Source organism: Alexandromys fortis, unplaced genomic scaffold, assembly GCF_014885135.2.
Source record: "Alexandromys fortis isolate MF-2015 unplaced genomic scaffold, M_Fortis_MF-2015_v1.1 scaffold_150, whole genome shotgun sequence".
NCBI classification, from domain to species: Eukaryota; Metazoa; Chordata; class Mammalia; order Rodentia; family Cricetidae; genus Alexandromys; species Alexandromys fortis.
The window spans coordinates 752,651-768,812 of NW_026068027.1; the positions used below are offsets into that span (position 1 = coordinate 752,651).

The 16,162-nt window shown below is 45.1% G+C and overlaps 1 protein-coding gene across 5 annotated transcripts in view; it reads right to left on the minus strand.

Moving 5' to 3' along the window:
• Window positions 1-379: 379 nt before the first annotated feature.
• The window catches only part of LOC126514828 (uncharacterized), a 22,225-nt gene continuing 6,442 nt past the window's right edge, over window positions 380-16,162 (minus strand). For 4 of the 5 annotated variants that reach the window (XR_007595679.1, XR_007595676.1, XR_007595677.1 and 1 more), the window contains one exon: window positions 5,743-6,640. Coding sequence is in view for 1 of the 5 variants with exons in the window: in XM_050164015.1 (XP_050019972.1) it covers window positions 2,686-2,757; window positions 3,195-3,248; window positions 3,489-3,566; window positions 5,353-5,453 (305 nt within the window). In the remaining 4 variants the exon portion in view is untranslated. Of the gene's footprint in view, window positions 1,228-2,541; window positions 2,758-3,194; window positions 3,249-3,488; window positions 3,567-5,352; window positions 5,454-5,742; window positions 6,641-16,162 lie in introns of those variants that run through there. The other variant, XM_050164015.1, reaches the window with a different exon arrangement.

The window sequence follows — 16,162 nt, forward strand, 5'->3', positions numbered from 1 at the left end:
AAGAATGCCTTGGATTTCTGTTCTTCCCGCCTCCACCTCCTGAGTGCTGGGATTACGAGCACGCTCCACACGTACACATTTGTGTATAAATGTGTTTTCAGCTCTCTGATCTATGCCACCAGGTGGAGCTTCACTTAACCCTTTGTGGAGCCCTTAAGTAGTTCTCGTCAGCAGCTAAATCGTTTTACGTTCCCGCCATCAATGCATGGGGCAGGTTCTCAATTAGCAATAATCGTACCTAGGCTAAACCTCTGTGGCTACGATCGACCCTGCCACTGTGAAAAGCTTATGCAGGAGCACTGTCATTTCCCCCCATTCTCACAGACAGGCGGCATTGCTATCTACCTGTTATCTCAGTAGGTATGAAATGACATCTCATGGTTTGGTTTTCTTTCACTAGTAACTGACGTGGTGGGCATTTTTTATTCATTCAGTAGGAATTTGTTATTTCTGATGCTTTTGTTTTGGGGTTTGCTTTCTTGTTTTGTTTTAGAGACAGAATCTGTGTGGCCCTGGCTAGCCTGGAACTTTCTGTGTAGACTATGCTGCCCCGGAACTCACAGGGGTTTTCCGCAAGTACGAGGACTATAGGTGTGGAACACCATCTGGCTATAACTTTTTCAATGCTGGTGACGTGTTTATACGACTCCTATTAAAACGACAAGAACCCGGGATGCCCATATTTGAGGAACACTGATAGAAGTCAAATCTGGAAGCACAGGAAACCTGCTCGTCAGGGTTCTAAGGCCGAAAGACTGGAAGCTGGAGGCCAGCCTGGGCTACTAAGAAAGACTGATGTAGCAGAGGGAGCAAGGAGTCAGGAACTGGAACGTTCACATTCTGCTCTTCTGTTTGGCTATTTCGTTTGTTTGGTCTTTGGAGACAGGGTTTGCCTATGGACGCAGCCTTGACAGACCTGGAACTCTTTGACACCAATGTCCAGCCTGTGTTCTTTTTCTTTTTGAGAGTGAGCTCATTATGTAGTCAAGGATGGCCGGAAGTTCACACTGTAGCCCCACACAGCAGAGCTCTTTCCTTGGTCCTTCTGCCTCCTCCTCCTGAGCGCTGGAATTACACGTGAGACATCTTGATTGTGTTCAATAACTCGAGGACAAATCACTGTACTGTGCTGGGTGTGGTGGTGTAGGCCTTTATTTCAGAACTCTCTAAGAGGTCAAGGGCAGCCTGGTCTACGCAGCAGCCAAGTCAAGACTACACAGTGAGGCCCTATCAAAAAAAAAACAAAAACCACTTAGTTTACTCATTTTAGAATGAATCACCATTCCTTGGTTTGGCATCTTCACCAAGCTCTGCACAAAGCAAATGAAAACATGGAGGTAAAAAGGCTTTGCAGCCGGGAGGTGGTGGTGCATGCCTTTAATCCCAGCACTTGGAAGGCAGAGGCAGGCATATCTCTGTGAGTTCGAGACCAGCCTGGTCTACAGGGCAAGTTCCAGGATAGGCTTCAAAGCTACAGAGAAACCCTGTCTCGAAAAAAACAAACAAATAAATAAGAAGGCTGTGCAGTCTCCAGATCTGTGTATAAAAGATACTCTAGACCTGCTAGCCAAGCTCTCTTGAGGTGAGGCCGAAAGATAACACAGTCAAGACAAGCGTGGAGCACAGGTGAGTTCCAGGCAAGCCTGGAATAGTAGGAAATCCCTGCCTCTAAGGGAGAAACAACAACAAAACCAAGCCAGCTGTCGTTTCCCTTTCTTTTTGGCTCTTAACAACCTATCCAGGAGCTATGTATTTATAGGCGACCAATCCCTCCCCACCCCAGCCCCACCACCTCACCTCCACACCCCTGCTGCTGGTTTGGAGAGCAACTCTAAATGACCAGAGCTCATAAACTGCTCTAACTCTTCATTGCTGGGAGTTCTCTGTGTCTGCATCCCTGAATTCCTCCCTACCTAGGTGGAGGGCGTGAGACTGCAGTTTAGAGTTTCACAATCAGCCCAAGCACAGACACCAAGCCTCTGCCTCACCTACCTCCCAAGGACATCCAGGCCTGAGAGGCACGCTTACCCCTCCCGACGTCAGCCAGAGCTGAGCGGAGATACAGCTGAGTTGTGAGCCAGACAAGGGAGAGGATGCCCCACCCTGCAGACCCGCCCTCTAGAGATTGACTTGTGTTGCATTGTTGGTGGGAACCATGGAAACCCCAGGTGACTGTGCGTCAGACGACAATAAACAGGATTCTTTACTCACAAGTTTCCCCAGGCAACCCTGCGAGGATAAGACCCTGCATTTTTTCGTTTAGCCTCTGAGGACCTCCTGGCAGGCACCTCTGCCTTTCTCCTTATCGCGTTCCCCCACGCACCGCCCCCCTCCACTTGCCCCCAGCTCCCAGGAAGAGATCTTAGGTCACAAAAGTAAGCCAGGTCCAGCCCTCTGGGCTCCTTTCTGGAAACCCCCGGGACTCTGTGCTCCCCCACCCTGAACTTATGGCCTATCCTCCAGCTCACCAGTTCTAGGTTTCCTTCTCGGCATCACGCACACCTTGAACCCCCTTGCCGGCTCCCGACTCACATAACCTACCCATGCTGCCCGGCTTCGCTCAGACGTCAGGGCCTTCACTGACCCTCCGAAGTGCCAGAAACTTTTTATAAAACACTGAACATCGTTTCCACACACAGTCTGTAGCAGCAGACTTCTCTCCATGGAGCTCCCAGGCGCCCAGACTCATCCTGCCAGCCCTACGCCCAGTCCCTCAGCCTCTTGGTCTAGGACGGATGGACTGGTCCAGAGATCAGGCTGAAGGGAGACAGGGACCGCATGAGACGAGAAGGAGGAGCAGAGAAGCCCAGGCTGGCTGCTGTGTGAAACCCACCAAGAAGTGCTTGGACTTTTGATGCAGTTGTCTTCCTGGACCAGCCCGGCTACAGTGGCATCTGACCGGGCTCCATCACGCTTGCCCCTTTATAAAAGAATGGTAGGGGTGGGACTAGAGAGCAGGCTCAGACGTGAAGAACCCTGGCTGCTCTTGAGGAGGACTTGGGTTCAATTCCCAGCACCCACATGGTGGCTCACAACACCCGAAACTCCAGAGTATCTGATGCCCTCCCTCTTCCAGTCCCTGCACTGCACTACATGGTGCACAGACAGACAGACAAAACACCCACACGAATAAAAACAAAATAAATCTTTACAAATTAAGAAAGGTAGGAGTGGGCTTGGGAGTGGGCACTTGCCTGAATGCACGTGATGTTCCAGTCCAGCACGTCCATCATGCATGTCATCCATGTCTGAAATCAAACACGGAACTAAGCCTTTTACCAATGGTGCACATCGTCATGGCCGGGAACGCGAGTGCCTTGTCTGAGAACACTAAGTAACCAATGATTACCTATCTGTTCTTAAATTATTTTCTTGATTGATTCTTTGGGAATTTTGTAGCCCAATCACCCTCATTTCCCAGTCCTCCTGTATCTGCTCTCCACCCTTGTAACCCTCCTCCCCAAAAGAAAATGAAAAATGAAAATTACACCATGCCTGTTCCGCTCCACTCCTCTTTCTTTCCAACCTCTCTGCCACATATCCGTTCTCCATGGTGACACTGGAAGCTGGGGGGAGGGGGGTCACACAATACACCCTTTTGCCCAAACAGCTGTACTTAACAAATGTTCATTGAGTCGTTAGTGTGGTTCAAGACCCCTGGCTTCAGCCACCTCAAAGCTACATGGACATCGGACCCTCAGTGGAATTCCTCTCGAATATCCTGCTGCTGCCCGGAGTCATGGAGATCCTGTGGCTATGGATCCTCAGGACCCGTATCTTCACGAGATCCAGCCGCTCAGAGATGAGGTGGATGTTGAGGTGGGCCAACTCAAAGCCCTAGACCTGGGCTTGGCTGGTAGCTGAGTTGATCAGCCTAGGTCTCTGCCAGTGCCCAACCTCCACATGCCCACCCTGAGAGGGGCAGGACCAGCTCTCCCACAGTGGTGGCCTGCAAGGGTTGCTCTTTGTTTTGTTGTTTTTATAAATTTTTATACAATTTAAAATTCAATATAATTGTACCATTTTCCCCCATTCTTTTCCTCCCTTCACTCCCTCCTAAGTCATGGTGATATCCTTTTTTTCTTTGGTTATTATTGTTACATATATATATATATTCATAAATGTATAATATGACCTGCTGAGTCTGTTTTTGTCTATATGGTTTCAGGGCTGACCCCTTTGTATCAACTGACCTATTAGGGGGCTCATCCCCGACAGAGGCCAATTGTCTTTTTCTCTGTAGTCATTTGTTACCTGTAGTTCTTTGTTTAGGGAGGACCTTCTGTGTTAGCATGTTCAGATAGTGTTTCTGCAGCTTTTCCTACGAGAGACTTTTGCAGTAGGCATGTTGGTATTCTCTTATAATCTTTCCACCTCCACTCCCTCGTGTTCCCTGAGCCATAGATGCAGGAGCTGTGATGTAGTTTGTATCCCTTGGAGCTGGGCTCCTGCACTGGCTCTCTTTGTGCGTCAATGTGACACAAGCTAGAATCATCAGAGAAAGAGCCTCAGTTGAGAAAATGCCTCCATGATCCAGCTGTAAGGCATTTTCTTGATTAGTTATCAATGGGGAGTGCCCAACCCACGGTGGGTGGTGCCATCCCTCGGCTGCTGGTCCTGGGTTTTAGTTTGTTTGTCTTATTTTGATTTTTTGACACAGGGTTTCCTTGTGTAGCCCGCTGTCCTGGAACTAGCTCTGTAGACTAGGCTGGCCTTGAACTCACAGAGATCCGCTGGCCTCTGCCTCTTCTTCCCAAGTGCTGGGATTAAAGGTGTGCGCCACCACCACCTGGCCTGGTCCTCGTTCTATAAGAAGGTGGGCAGAGCAAGCCATGGGAAGCAAGCCAGTTAGCAGCTCCCCTCCATGGCCTCCGCATCAACTCCTGCCTCCAGGATCCTGCTTTGTTTGAGTTCTTGTCCTGACTTCCTTCAGTGATGAACAGTGATGCTGAAGTGTAAGCCTAATCAACCCTTTCGTCTCCAAATTGCTTCTTGGTCGTGGTGTTTGATCACAGCAATAGAAACCCTAATAAGACAGCTCCCTATGAGCATTTAATCTCTGCACTGTGCTCAGTTGTGGTTTCTGTGATGGTCTCTATTTGCTGTAAAGAGAAGCTTCTTTGACTTACCTGTGGGCGTAAGGATACGATTTAGAATGTAGTTAGGAATTAGCTGATCTGGCAATGCAGCAGAAGTAGATTCTTTTCTGAGATCCATGACCCTATTAACCCTAGGAAGCTGGCTAGGTTTCTAGGACCAGAGAAGAGTTCCTTCTTACTGAGTGGTCCTTAGGTCCAATTAGACGGCAGCTGGTTACCAGTAACATGTGGGGGCCACCCATTCCACCTTTACCTGCTTGCTTTGCTGGTTACTGTTGTGGTTCACAGATGTCACACTGGACAGGACTCTCAGTTGCTCCCCTCCCTTGGCAGTTCGCACAACACCTTCTGGAACTGCAAAAGTTGGACTTGAGGAAGGAGGGTTTCAGATGGAATCCAGCTCACATAATCTGAGTTCTGTATCGTAAGTGTGCCGTGTCTCCAGCAGCAGGGCTTACCTTCAACCTCCAAGAGGCAACCAAGGGCAACTATATTGTCTTGGGAGTTACCTGGACTACCCTGACCACCATTCAAAAGGAGGTTTCTTGTGCCTGATACTAGGGGGTTTGTTAGTCTATGGTTTTTGTGAAGAGCACTGTTAACCCAAGCAGCATAACTTATCGATAGATAAATAGATGATAGATAGATAGATAGATAGATAGATGATTGATAGATAGATAGATAAATAGATAGATAGATAGATATAGATGATAGATAGATAGATAGATAGATAGATAGATAGATAGATAGATAGATATGGGTGTTATTCATCCCTCATCTCTCCTCCTTCTGTACTGACCTCCCACCCTCAGTTGAAGTTCCCTCCCATTTTTTCATTTACCTCTTGATATCACCTGGATCCTGCTATTCCTTTCTCCACATTCCCCCCATTCCACCGTCTTTTTATTCCCTGGTTTCTGAGGTTATTTCTTTTAGTATACCCATACCTGAGGATTTGGAGCAAAGAACCACAGATAAGACCACGTAGGGTTTGTCTTTCTGAATCTGGGCTATCAACTCAATATACTCTTTTATTTTTATTTTTATATTTTTTTAAGTATACTCTTTTCTAGGTCCATTCATTTGCCTGCAAATTTCATGATTTATTTTCTCTTGGCTGCCGAATAGAACTCCATTTTGTCCGCGTGCCTCATTTTATTATCCATCCACCTGCTGAAGATTTCCAAGCGACTGTGAATTGGGTGACTATGTGCTGAGCAAGTACCTATGGATTAGGGTGCCAAACCCTTCGGTATTTACCAAGCGGTGATAGAGCTGAGTCACACGTCGGTTTACTGGTAGCGCTTTGAGAACTCTCCACACTGCTCTCCAGAGTGTTCCCAGCAACAATGAATGAGGGGTTCCCTCTCCCCACGACCTCACCAGGATTGGTGGCCAGCTGTTTTGTTGATCTTCGCCATTCTGACTGGGATAAGATGAAATCTCAAAGTTATTTTAATCTTCCTTTCTCTGACTACTAAGAGTGATTGTCTCAGTCGCTGTTCTATTGCCGTGGAGAAACACCATGACCAAGGCAACTCCTGTAAAGGAGAACATTTAATTGGAGGCTTGATTACAGCTTCAGAGGATTAGTCAATGATCATCACTGCAGGGAATATTGTGGCAGGCAGCCATGGGGCTGAGAACTTACATCCTGATCCATGGGCAGCAGGAAGGCAGAGAGGCACTGGGCCTGGTGTGGGCTTTTGAAACCTCAAAGCCAACCCCTACCAGTGATACACCTCCTCCAACAAGGACACACCTCCTCCAACAGGGACACACCTCCTCCAACAAGACCACACCTCCTCTGACAAGGACACACCTCCTCCAATAAGACCACACCTCCTAATCCTTCCCAAAGATTTCCACTAGCTGAGTATCAGAGTTTTGAGACATAAGAGCCTATAGGGGCCATTTTCATTCAAATCACCACAATGAAAACCACTTTTTGAGCTATTGTTCACTGATTTTTATTTCTTCCACTGAGAACTCTCCCTTTGGATCTCTAGCCCTTGTTTTAATTGGGTCATATCTTTTCTTGACTGTTTTTGTTCTTAGTTCTTTGATTATTCAGGGTATTTTCCTCTATCAGATATACGGCTGGCAAATATTTCCTCCCATTCTGAGGGCTTCTTCTTCATTCATTGTTGGCCTAAGAGATTTGTTTGTTTATTCATTTCTGGGGCAGGTGTGTACCCCAGACTAGCCTGAAACTTGCTACACAGATCAGGCTGGCCTCCAGTTTGCAATGCTCCTCCTGCCTCTACCTCCTAAGTGCTGCGATTCTAGGCATGCGCCACCGCTTCCAGCCTTGTATTCTGTTTGCTTTGGTGTGGTTCAGCAGGGGCCTTATTGTTTCCTTTGCTTGGAGTTTTCTTGCTTGTTTAATAGAGGGCACCAAAACAAAACAAAACAAAACATGCAAATTTCAAATATGAAAGGTGTGTGTGTCTGTGTGTGTGTACCTATGTATATGTAACTTAGACTTTAAACACATTCAACACAGAATATAATTCTGAAAACGCCAGAATTCTGGGGTGTCCTGACCCCCTTGGTCTCAGCTGTCTGTGTTTGTGTAAGTTTTCTTCTGCATCGCTGCAGCACCCACAGTGCCGTGGAACTGGATCTCTCTGATTCTCACAAGCTCAGTGCCTGCACGGTGACAGCAGCGACAAAGACAAGGGGCATATGCTCCCTGCCTCTTGGTTTGCGGTGTTCTAGCCATCTCAGGACTCTGGCAGCGAGAATCACCCCTCCACCCTTGTTTACTTTCTGTTGTAGTGATCACACCACGACCAAGAGCAACCTGGGGAGGAAAGGCTTTGTTTTATTTTATACTTCCAGATGGCAGCGGCTCATCACTGAGGGGAGTCAGGGCAGCTCAAGGCAGGAACTGAAGCAGAGACAGGGGCTGCTCACTAGCCTGCTTCCTCAACTAGCCTGGCTTTCTCAACTACTCTTGTCCAGCACAGGCCCCACCTGCCTCAGGGTGGCACTGCTCCCAGAGGGCTGGGTCCTCCACACCAATTAGCAATTAAGAAAATGCCCGGTAGATGTGCCTACCGGCCAACCTGACGGAGGCAGTTCCTCACTTGAGATTTCCTCTTCCCAGATGACTCTAATTCGTGGCACGCTGACAAAAGCTAACCAGTCTATAGCTCCAGTGCCATAAACTAAGATAAACTTCTTTATAAAGTTGGTCTGTCCTGGGTATTACATTATAATCATGAAAAAATGGCTAACACAGCTTTTAAAACCTTAAAAAAAAAAAGGCCAGAATGTATTTTTTAAAGACAAAGAATAAGAAGTGGCTATATAAACTGAAAACATGACCGATTGCTCCATAGTATGGTTAAGGGGAAGGTTTTTATGGTAGACAGGAGGGAGAGAACAGCCAGAGGCATCTGGAAGAGTCCAGAGCAGAGAGAGAAAATGGTAGATTGAATGTGGCCAGCAGGCTAGACCTGGCCTTGAAAGAAGCAGGAAGGAACAAGGGGGGGCGTAGGGGGTGATGTAGAGAGAGGGAGAGCAAGAGGGGGCACGGAGAGTGAGAGGGAGAGAGAAGGAGACAGGGAGAACATAGCTGAAGTCTCAGGGTCATCAGGGGAATGAGTAGCTCCGGGGAAGGGAAGCTGTGAACTGGGTAAGTTTAGGAAGGACGGGGAAGAGATCAGAGCGGGGATGGACTTTGAAATGTGTGAGCAGCACTTGCAATACTGAGGACTCTGGAGGCCAGCGCACACTGGTGCGCTAACAGGCACCGCGGAGAGCCGTTTGTCCCTTCTGACTTCCAGAATTTTAGGGAAATGGGGTTTCCTTTGAAACTGACAGTTGCTTTCTTTCTGAGTGTGTGTGTGTGTGTGTGTGTGTCTGTCTGTCTGTCTGTTTTGGGGGTGTCTTTTTGACACAAGGTCTTGTAATGTAGCCCTGATCAACTGGAAACTCTTGTAGCTCAGGCTGGCTTTGAATTTTCAGCAGTCCTCCTGCCTCTGCCTCACTATCATCTCTGCTGAGATGATAGATGGGCGCCACCAAGGCAGGCAAGCTTAGGAGATAGCTCAGTGGGCTATGCACACACCTCTCCTGCACTTAACAACCTCAGAACACCCTCAAGCCTTCACTAGTACCAAAGTACACACGACTCCTGTCTCTGAACAATAATATAGATGTCTCTGCTCCTAGTAATTATAATATATATATAGTTATATAGTGATAGATAGATAGATAGATAGATAGATAGATAGATAGATAGGTTTTTCAAGATAGAGTTTCTCTATGTAGCTCTATTGTTCTGGAGCTTGCTCTGTAGACCAGGTTAGCCTTGAACTCAGAGACCCATCTGCCTTTGTCTCCAAGTGCTGGGGACAAAGGTGTTCACCACCACACCTGGCCATAACAATCAAATTTAGGCAGTTTCCATCCAAGTATATTTCTCATGGATCCAGAGATGAAAATTAGAAGGTCTGATCAGACCTCAATTGGTTTGGGGTACAAGTACAGTGAGATGATCTAACCCCAGCCTCTTGAGAACTGAGGATAGAGGTATATGCTACCACAGCAGGGCAATTGTATTTTCTGCTTAAGGATAAAGTGTAAAAAACAAAAACAAAACAAAACAAAAGTCTATTCAGGCCCACATTGCACGTCCTGGATTCAGACAGACTGGCTAGCAGGAATGATAATGACATTAATCTCCTTATCTCCTAAATTGTCCAAGAATGCTTGAGTGAGATGCAAGGGCATGATGAAAATGGTGGTACCCTGTCACCCACAGGTGAGGTACCTATACTGGCAGGGCACTGTATAGTCTACCATATTTGGTAGATATCAATGGGAGGCTTTTTATGGAGGGAAACAGAGGAGGTGTGGCAGGGGGCAGAGGGGAGATGGAGCGGAAGGACTGGGAGGAAAAAAGGGAGAAGAAACTGTGGTCAGGATGTAAATAATAATAATAGCAATAGTAATAATAATGATGATGATACTCATGATTCTTAAAAAGCAACCTGTCGCGCTGATCCACTACAGCGCACTCTCCAGCCCTCCCTAAGGCAACTTCCTAGTGATAAAGGAAGTGCCAGGCCAACATCTCTCACTTCTCACTCCCCAGCTGGCTCTGTTATTTGCATGATTTTCATGACTTCAAAAAGGAGGAAGTGAAGGGTTGCACACTTGCTTTGTTCTTTTTCTGCAAGGAATTTATCAGTAATTGTTTGTTCACTCATGCCGTCAACTCAAATCATGATCCCCAACTGAGCTGCACATCATGGGGTAACATTTCAAAGGCTCACAATCTTAACTCCTCTGGCTCTTGCTATAACTGTACAAAGTCAACGCCATTGCTTTGAAGAGATGGAGGCACAGAAATGTCATCGTTTTCTTTCTATTGCTGAGATAAACACCATGGCAAAAGCAACTGGGAAGGGAAGGGGCTATTTCACCTTACAGTTCACAGTCCATCAGGAAGGGAAGTCAGGACAGAAACTCAAGGCAGGAGCCAAGAGACAGAAACTGAAGCAGAGACCATGGAAGAACGCCGCTTACTGGCTTGCTCAGCTATCTTTCCCAGGGTTGGGACCAACCACAGTGGGCTGGGCCCTCCCACATCAATCATTAACCAAGACAATTTCCCCCAAAATCTTGCCTACAGGTCAATCTGCTAGAGGCATTTTCTCAACTGAAGGTCTGCCTTCCTAGAGGACCCGAGTTTGTCAAGTGACAAAAACAAACAAACAAAACTTAACCAGCAACAGAGAGATTAGATTTCCTTTGAAATAGCAGAATCCGACCTCTAAACAGACTGCTTAGCATCACACATAAGATAAATCACTGGACATGATCCTTCTCCAAGAAAATTATTGAAGCCTAGGGCAGGAGGTCTTTGTCCCTCTCAGTGGGGTCTCTGTCCATCTTTTGTTTTCAGCAGCTGCCATGACCTCACATTCAACCTCAGATGGAGTATATTAGCAAAAAATTGCACCAACCAAACAGGAAAAGACTTTTTTTCTTGTCTTTATTACCTAAAGAACAGAGTAGAACCACCACATACAACACTTGGTGCTATTGGAAGGTGATAGAAACTTTCAGAGGTTGGTCCAGTAGGAAGGATGTCTTTGGGTTCCTGGAGGGCACTCTTATGATGTGTGAGCAAACCCTGTTCCCTTCTTTCTCTTTTGTTTCCTTGTTGTGAAGTGGTTTAAGTCCCTACACCATCATATGCTAGGTCACCACAAGACTCAAAGCAACAGGGCAATGTGACAAACTTTTCTGTGAATCAGGAACATTGAAGGACTGGCCTACCTTGTCTTGGCAAAGTTTTGCAATTGCTTTCCTATGTGTTCTGCTTATACTATTTGGACAGCATATTGCCAGCAGTTGAGGAAAGGGCAGTTTCTTGTTCAGTGGCTAACTTTACCACATTGAAAGCAAATTTCAAATAAAGGTTCTTCAATGTCTATCATCTTCTCTGAAGGAGATTGGTGCTGCCAGGAGCAGACATGTCTCACTGTCATGAAAATCCTTATGCTATTAAAACATCTGAAATGCCATATTCTATAGTTCTCTAAAGTGTTTGAAAACCACCTATCTATTTAAAATACATGAGGCTAAATAAAGCTTATTTCTGAGTACATCTAAACCCTTACTACAAATTTAATTGCTATCCTAATTATCCTAAAACATTTGTAATAGTAGCTTTTAGGAACTAGAATTTACATTACATTTTTTTATTGATATTTATTGAGCTCTACATTTTTCTCTGCTCCCCCCCCACCTCTCCCTTCCCCACTTCAATCCTCTTCCAAGGTCCCCATGCTCCCAATTTACTCAGGAGATCTTGTCTTTTTTTACTTCTTTTTTTTTCTACTTCCCATGTAGATTAGATCCATGTAAGTCTCTCTCTTACTGTCTTAGTGTCCCCATTGTTGTCTAAGTTCTCTAGGATTGTGGTTTGTAGGCTGGCTTTCTTTGCTTTATGTTTAAAAACCACCTATGAGTGAGTACATGTGATAATTGTCTTTCTGGGTCTGGGCTACCTCACTCAAAATAATGTTTTCTAGCTCCATCCATTTTCCTGCAAAATTCAAGCTGTAATTTTTTTTTTTTTTGCTGTGTAGTACTCCATTGGGTAAATGTACCACATTTTCCTTATCCATTCTTCAATTGAGGGGCATTTAGGTTGTTTCCAGGTTCTGGCTATGACAAAGCTGCTACAAACATAGTTGTACACATGTCCTTGTGGTACGATTGAGCATCCTTTGGATATATACCCAAAAGTGGTTTTATTGGATCTTGAGAAAGGTTGTTTCCTAATTTTCTGAGAAATTGCCACACTGACATCCAAAGGTGTTGTACCAGCTTGCATTCCCACCAGCGATGCAAAAATGTTCCCTTTTCCCCACAACCCCTCCAGTATAAGTTGTCATCAGTGGTTTTGATCTTGGCCATTCTCACAGGTGTAAGATGGAATTTCTCTGATGACTAAGGATGTTGAACATTTCCTTAAGTATCTTTCAGCCATTTTAGATTCCTCTGTTGAGAGTTCTCTGTTTAGGTCTACAATCCATTTTTTTAATTGGATTATGTGATCTTTTGGTGTCTAATTTCTTGAGTTCTTTGTATATTTTGGAGATCAGACCTCTGTATGATGTGGGGTTAGTGAAAATCTTTTCCCATTCTGTAGGCTGTCGTTCTGTCTTGTTGACCATATCCTTTGCTTTACAGAAGCTTTTCAGTTTCAGGAGGTCCTATTTCTTAATTGTTTCTCTCAGTGTCTGTTCTGCTGGGGTTATATTTAGGAAGTGGTTCCCTGTGCCAATGCATTGGTGTACTTCCCACTTTCTCTTCTATAAGGTTCAGAATGGCTGGCTTTATGTTGAGGTCTTTGATCCATTTGGACTTGAGTTTTGTGCATGGTAATAGATATGGGTCTATTTTCATTCTTCTACATGTTGATATCCAGGTATGCCAGCACCACTTGTTAAATATGCTTTCTTTTTTTCCATTTGATTTTTTTTGCTTCTTTATCAAAGATCAGGTGTTTGAAGATGCGTGGATTGATATCCAGATCTTCCATTCGGTTCCATTGGTCCTCCTATCTGTTCTTATGCCAATACCAGGCTGTTTTCAGTACTGTAGCTCTGAGGTAGCATTTGAAGTCAGGGATTGTGATGGCTCTAGAAGTTCTTTTATTATACAGGATTGTTTTGGCTATCCTGGGTTTTTTGCTTTTCCATATGAAATTGAGTACCATTCTTTTGAGTTCTCTGAAGAATTTTGTTGGGATTTTGATGGGCATTGCGTTGAATCTGTGAATTATTCTTTTTATATTACTTTACTCTCTTTAAAGACTTCACTTTATGGGGCTGGAGAGATGGCTCAGAGGTTAAGAGCATTGCCTGCTCTTCCAAAGGTCCTGAATTCAATTCCCAGCAACCACATGGTGGCTCACAACCATCTATAATGAGGTCTGGTGCCCTCTTCTGGCCTTCAGGCATACATATAGACAGAATATTGTATACATAATAAATAAATAAATAAATAAATATTTTTAAAAAAAGACTTCACTTTATTATTTTCAAACTTTATTTTTTAATGACTATTTATATTGACTTTTTTCCTTTTCTTAATCATTTATTTACTTTTATTTCATTTGCATCAGTATTTTGCCTCCATGTATGTCTGTTTGAGGGTGTCAGATCTTGGCATTAGAGACAGTTGTTAGCTGCCATGTGGGTGCTGAGAATTGAACCTGGGGCCTCTGAAAGAGCAGTCAGTGCTCTTAACTGCTGAGCCATCTCTTCAGCCCCTTCGATTTTCTTTTCTTTCTTCAGCACCTAAGCACATTTTCAAGGATACCCTACCTGTTCAGAGGATTGTTTCCCCGCCACCAATCTGGGCCTGGATTTCTGAGAATCTCCAGCTTGAGCCAAACCTTAAAAGGCAAGTAACCTCTGTGCATCTGTTCTTTGAGGCTCTGCTTAGCACATGGTGCTGGCGGTTGACTCCACCTCCCTCAAGTCAGTCCAGCAAGCTACCCCACTGGTTCTGGGCTGCAGCAGCTGCTAGCTTTTTCATGAGAGCCTAGCCTCATGCCTGCAGGCACTGGCAGGGAGCTGGCACCTACCTGCCCTAGCCCTTGGAAGTTGCTGGGTCTGCACTGAGGCAGGCTTTTCTACCTAGGCTTCTCACAGGCCCAACTCAGCTGCTCAGCTGCACAAAAGGGCCTCTTTAAGGAGTCTCATGTCTCAATTAGCTATTGGCCATTCAGCTCTTTATTAAACCAATCAGAAGGTGCTTTAGGCAGATGAGGTAAAACAGACACATCTTCATAGCATACAAAAAGATTATCCTATAACATTCTTTTATAAGAGTTACCTTGGTTATGAAGTCTCTTCAGAGCAATAGAACAGTGACTAAGACATCTGGGAAGGACTCAAGAGGACAGAGTTCATGGCTCAAAGTCTCTCACCCTGTGTAAGGTACTCCTGACTTCTTCCTCATGCTGGTGGGAGGATTTTTGAGGGAGAATGAAAAAGCACAAAGCTAGTGGTATTTGTTTTGGTTTGCTTTGCCTTTAGTTTTGGTTTTTGTTTGGTTTTGGGTTGGTTTGTTTGAGAAGGAGGCATCTCACGGCATAGCTCAGGCTCTCCTCAAATTCATGATCTTCCTGCCTTAGTCTCTCAAGTGTAGGGATAAGAATTGTAAGTGTAGACCACCTTGGCACCTAGCTACACAAAAGCCTTCTAGCCTTCAAGTGGAAACCAGTATGTCTCCACTCCTTTGACACATTATTGGTTTAAGCAAATCACAAGTTCAAACCAGAGTTGTATGGGAGGAAGCTACCAAGTAGTACAAACATGTCATGAAAGATCAGGGACCATCTACCACAATGAGGGAACCAACCTGCACATACACAAAAGCTCGCTCTTCTCTTTTGACTTCTCTGTCTTCTCTCTTACTCTTGACTGACTTGATTATTGAGCTGTGGTGGTGCCATATTGCCCCAGCTGACTTGGATCTTACTGTAGAGCCCAACGTGACCTACAGCTCTCCACCCTCCGGCCTTATCCTTTCAAGTGGCTGGGGTTATAAGGACACAGCATGGCTCCTGGCTTAGAAACTCCATTAAATACCAATATTCCTTATGAAAGCCTTGCAAGTTACATTTCTGCTTCTCTGAATGATGGGATGAATCTTAGGGCTGAAGCAAAGTCATCAAGCTTTGGGTAGCTAGTTTTTGTGTTGGTTTTTGCAGACAGAACCTCATAATGTATCCCAAGCTGGCTTTGCCTTTGAGATTCTGTTGCCTCTACCTCCAGAGCACTGTGTTTACACAGGTATGGGTCCACCATGCCCTGCTACGCAATTAGCTAGCTCGGTCAGAGGTGCGTTTATGCATACAACCTATTAGTTTCCCACACAAGAGCAGATAAGAGGAATGAGATGAATTTGAATTCAAATTATGTCTTTTGCTCCTGCTAACTTTGTCATCATGGAAATGTTTAGTGACCTTTCTGAGCTGAGCCCATTTCCTCATGGTAGAGGATAATAATACCTATTCTGATCTTGGTTCTACCTCTTGAGTGCCTTGGGATGACAGGCATGTGCCACCATGCCTGCTTCTTGTAGTGTTGGGGATGAGACCCATATCACACATATCAGGCAAATGTTCCACCAGCTGAGCTACATCCACAGAATCTCCTAAGGTTTTGGTGAGGGTTAGATGAAAGAAAACATGTGCCTTGTGTACCACAATCACTTTAAAATTTGCTGTTATTATTATAAAGATCCTAAAATTTAGTTATTATAATCTTCGTCTGATATAAAGAGAGACAAGTCAGCCCATGTGTCTATGAGGCTGGGCAGTGGTGGTGCACACCTTTTATCCCACACTCAGGAAAGTGAAGCAAGTGGAACTCTGTAAGTTCAAGGTCAGCCTGGTCTACACAGTGAGTTCCAGGACAAGTCAGGCCTCTCTCTCTCTCTCTCTGTGTGTGTGTGTGTGTGTGTGTGTGTGTGTGTGTGTGTGTGTGTGTGTGTGTGTGTCAAAAAAAAAAAAAAAAGAG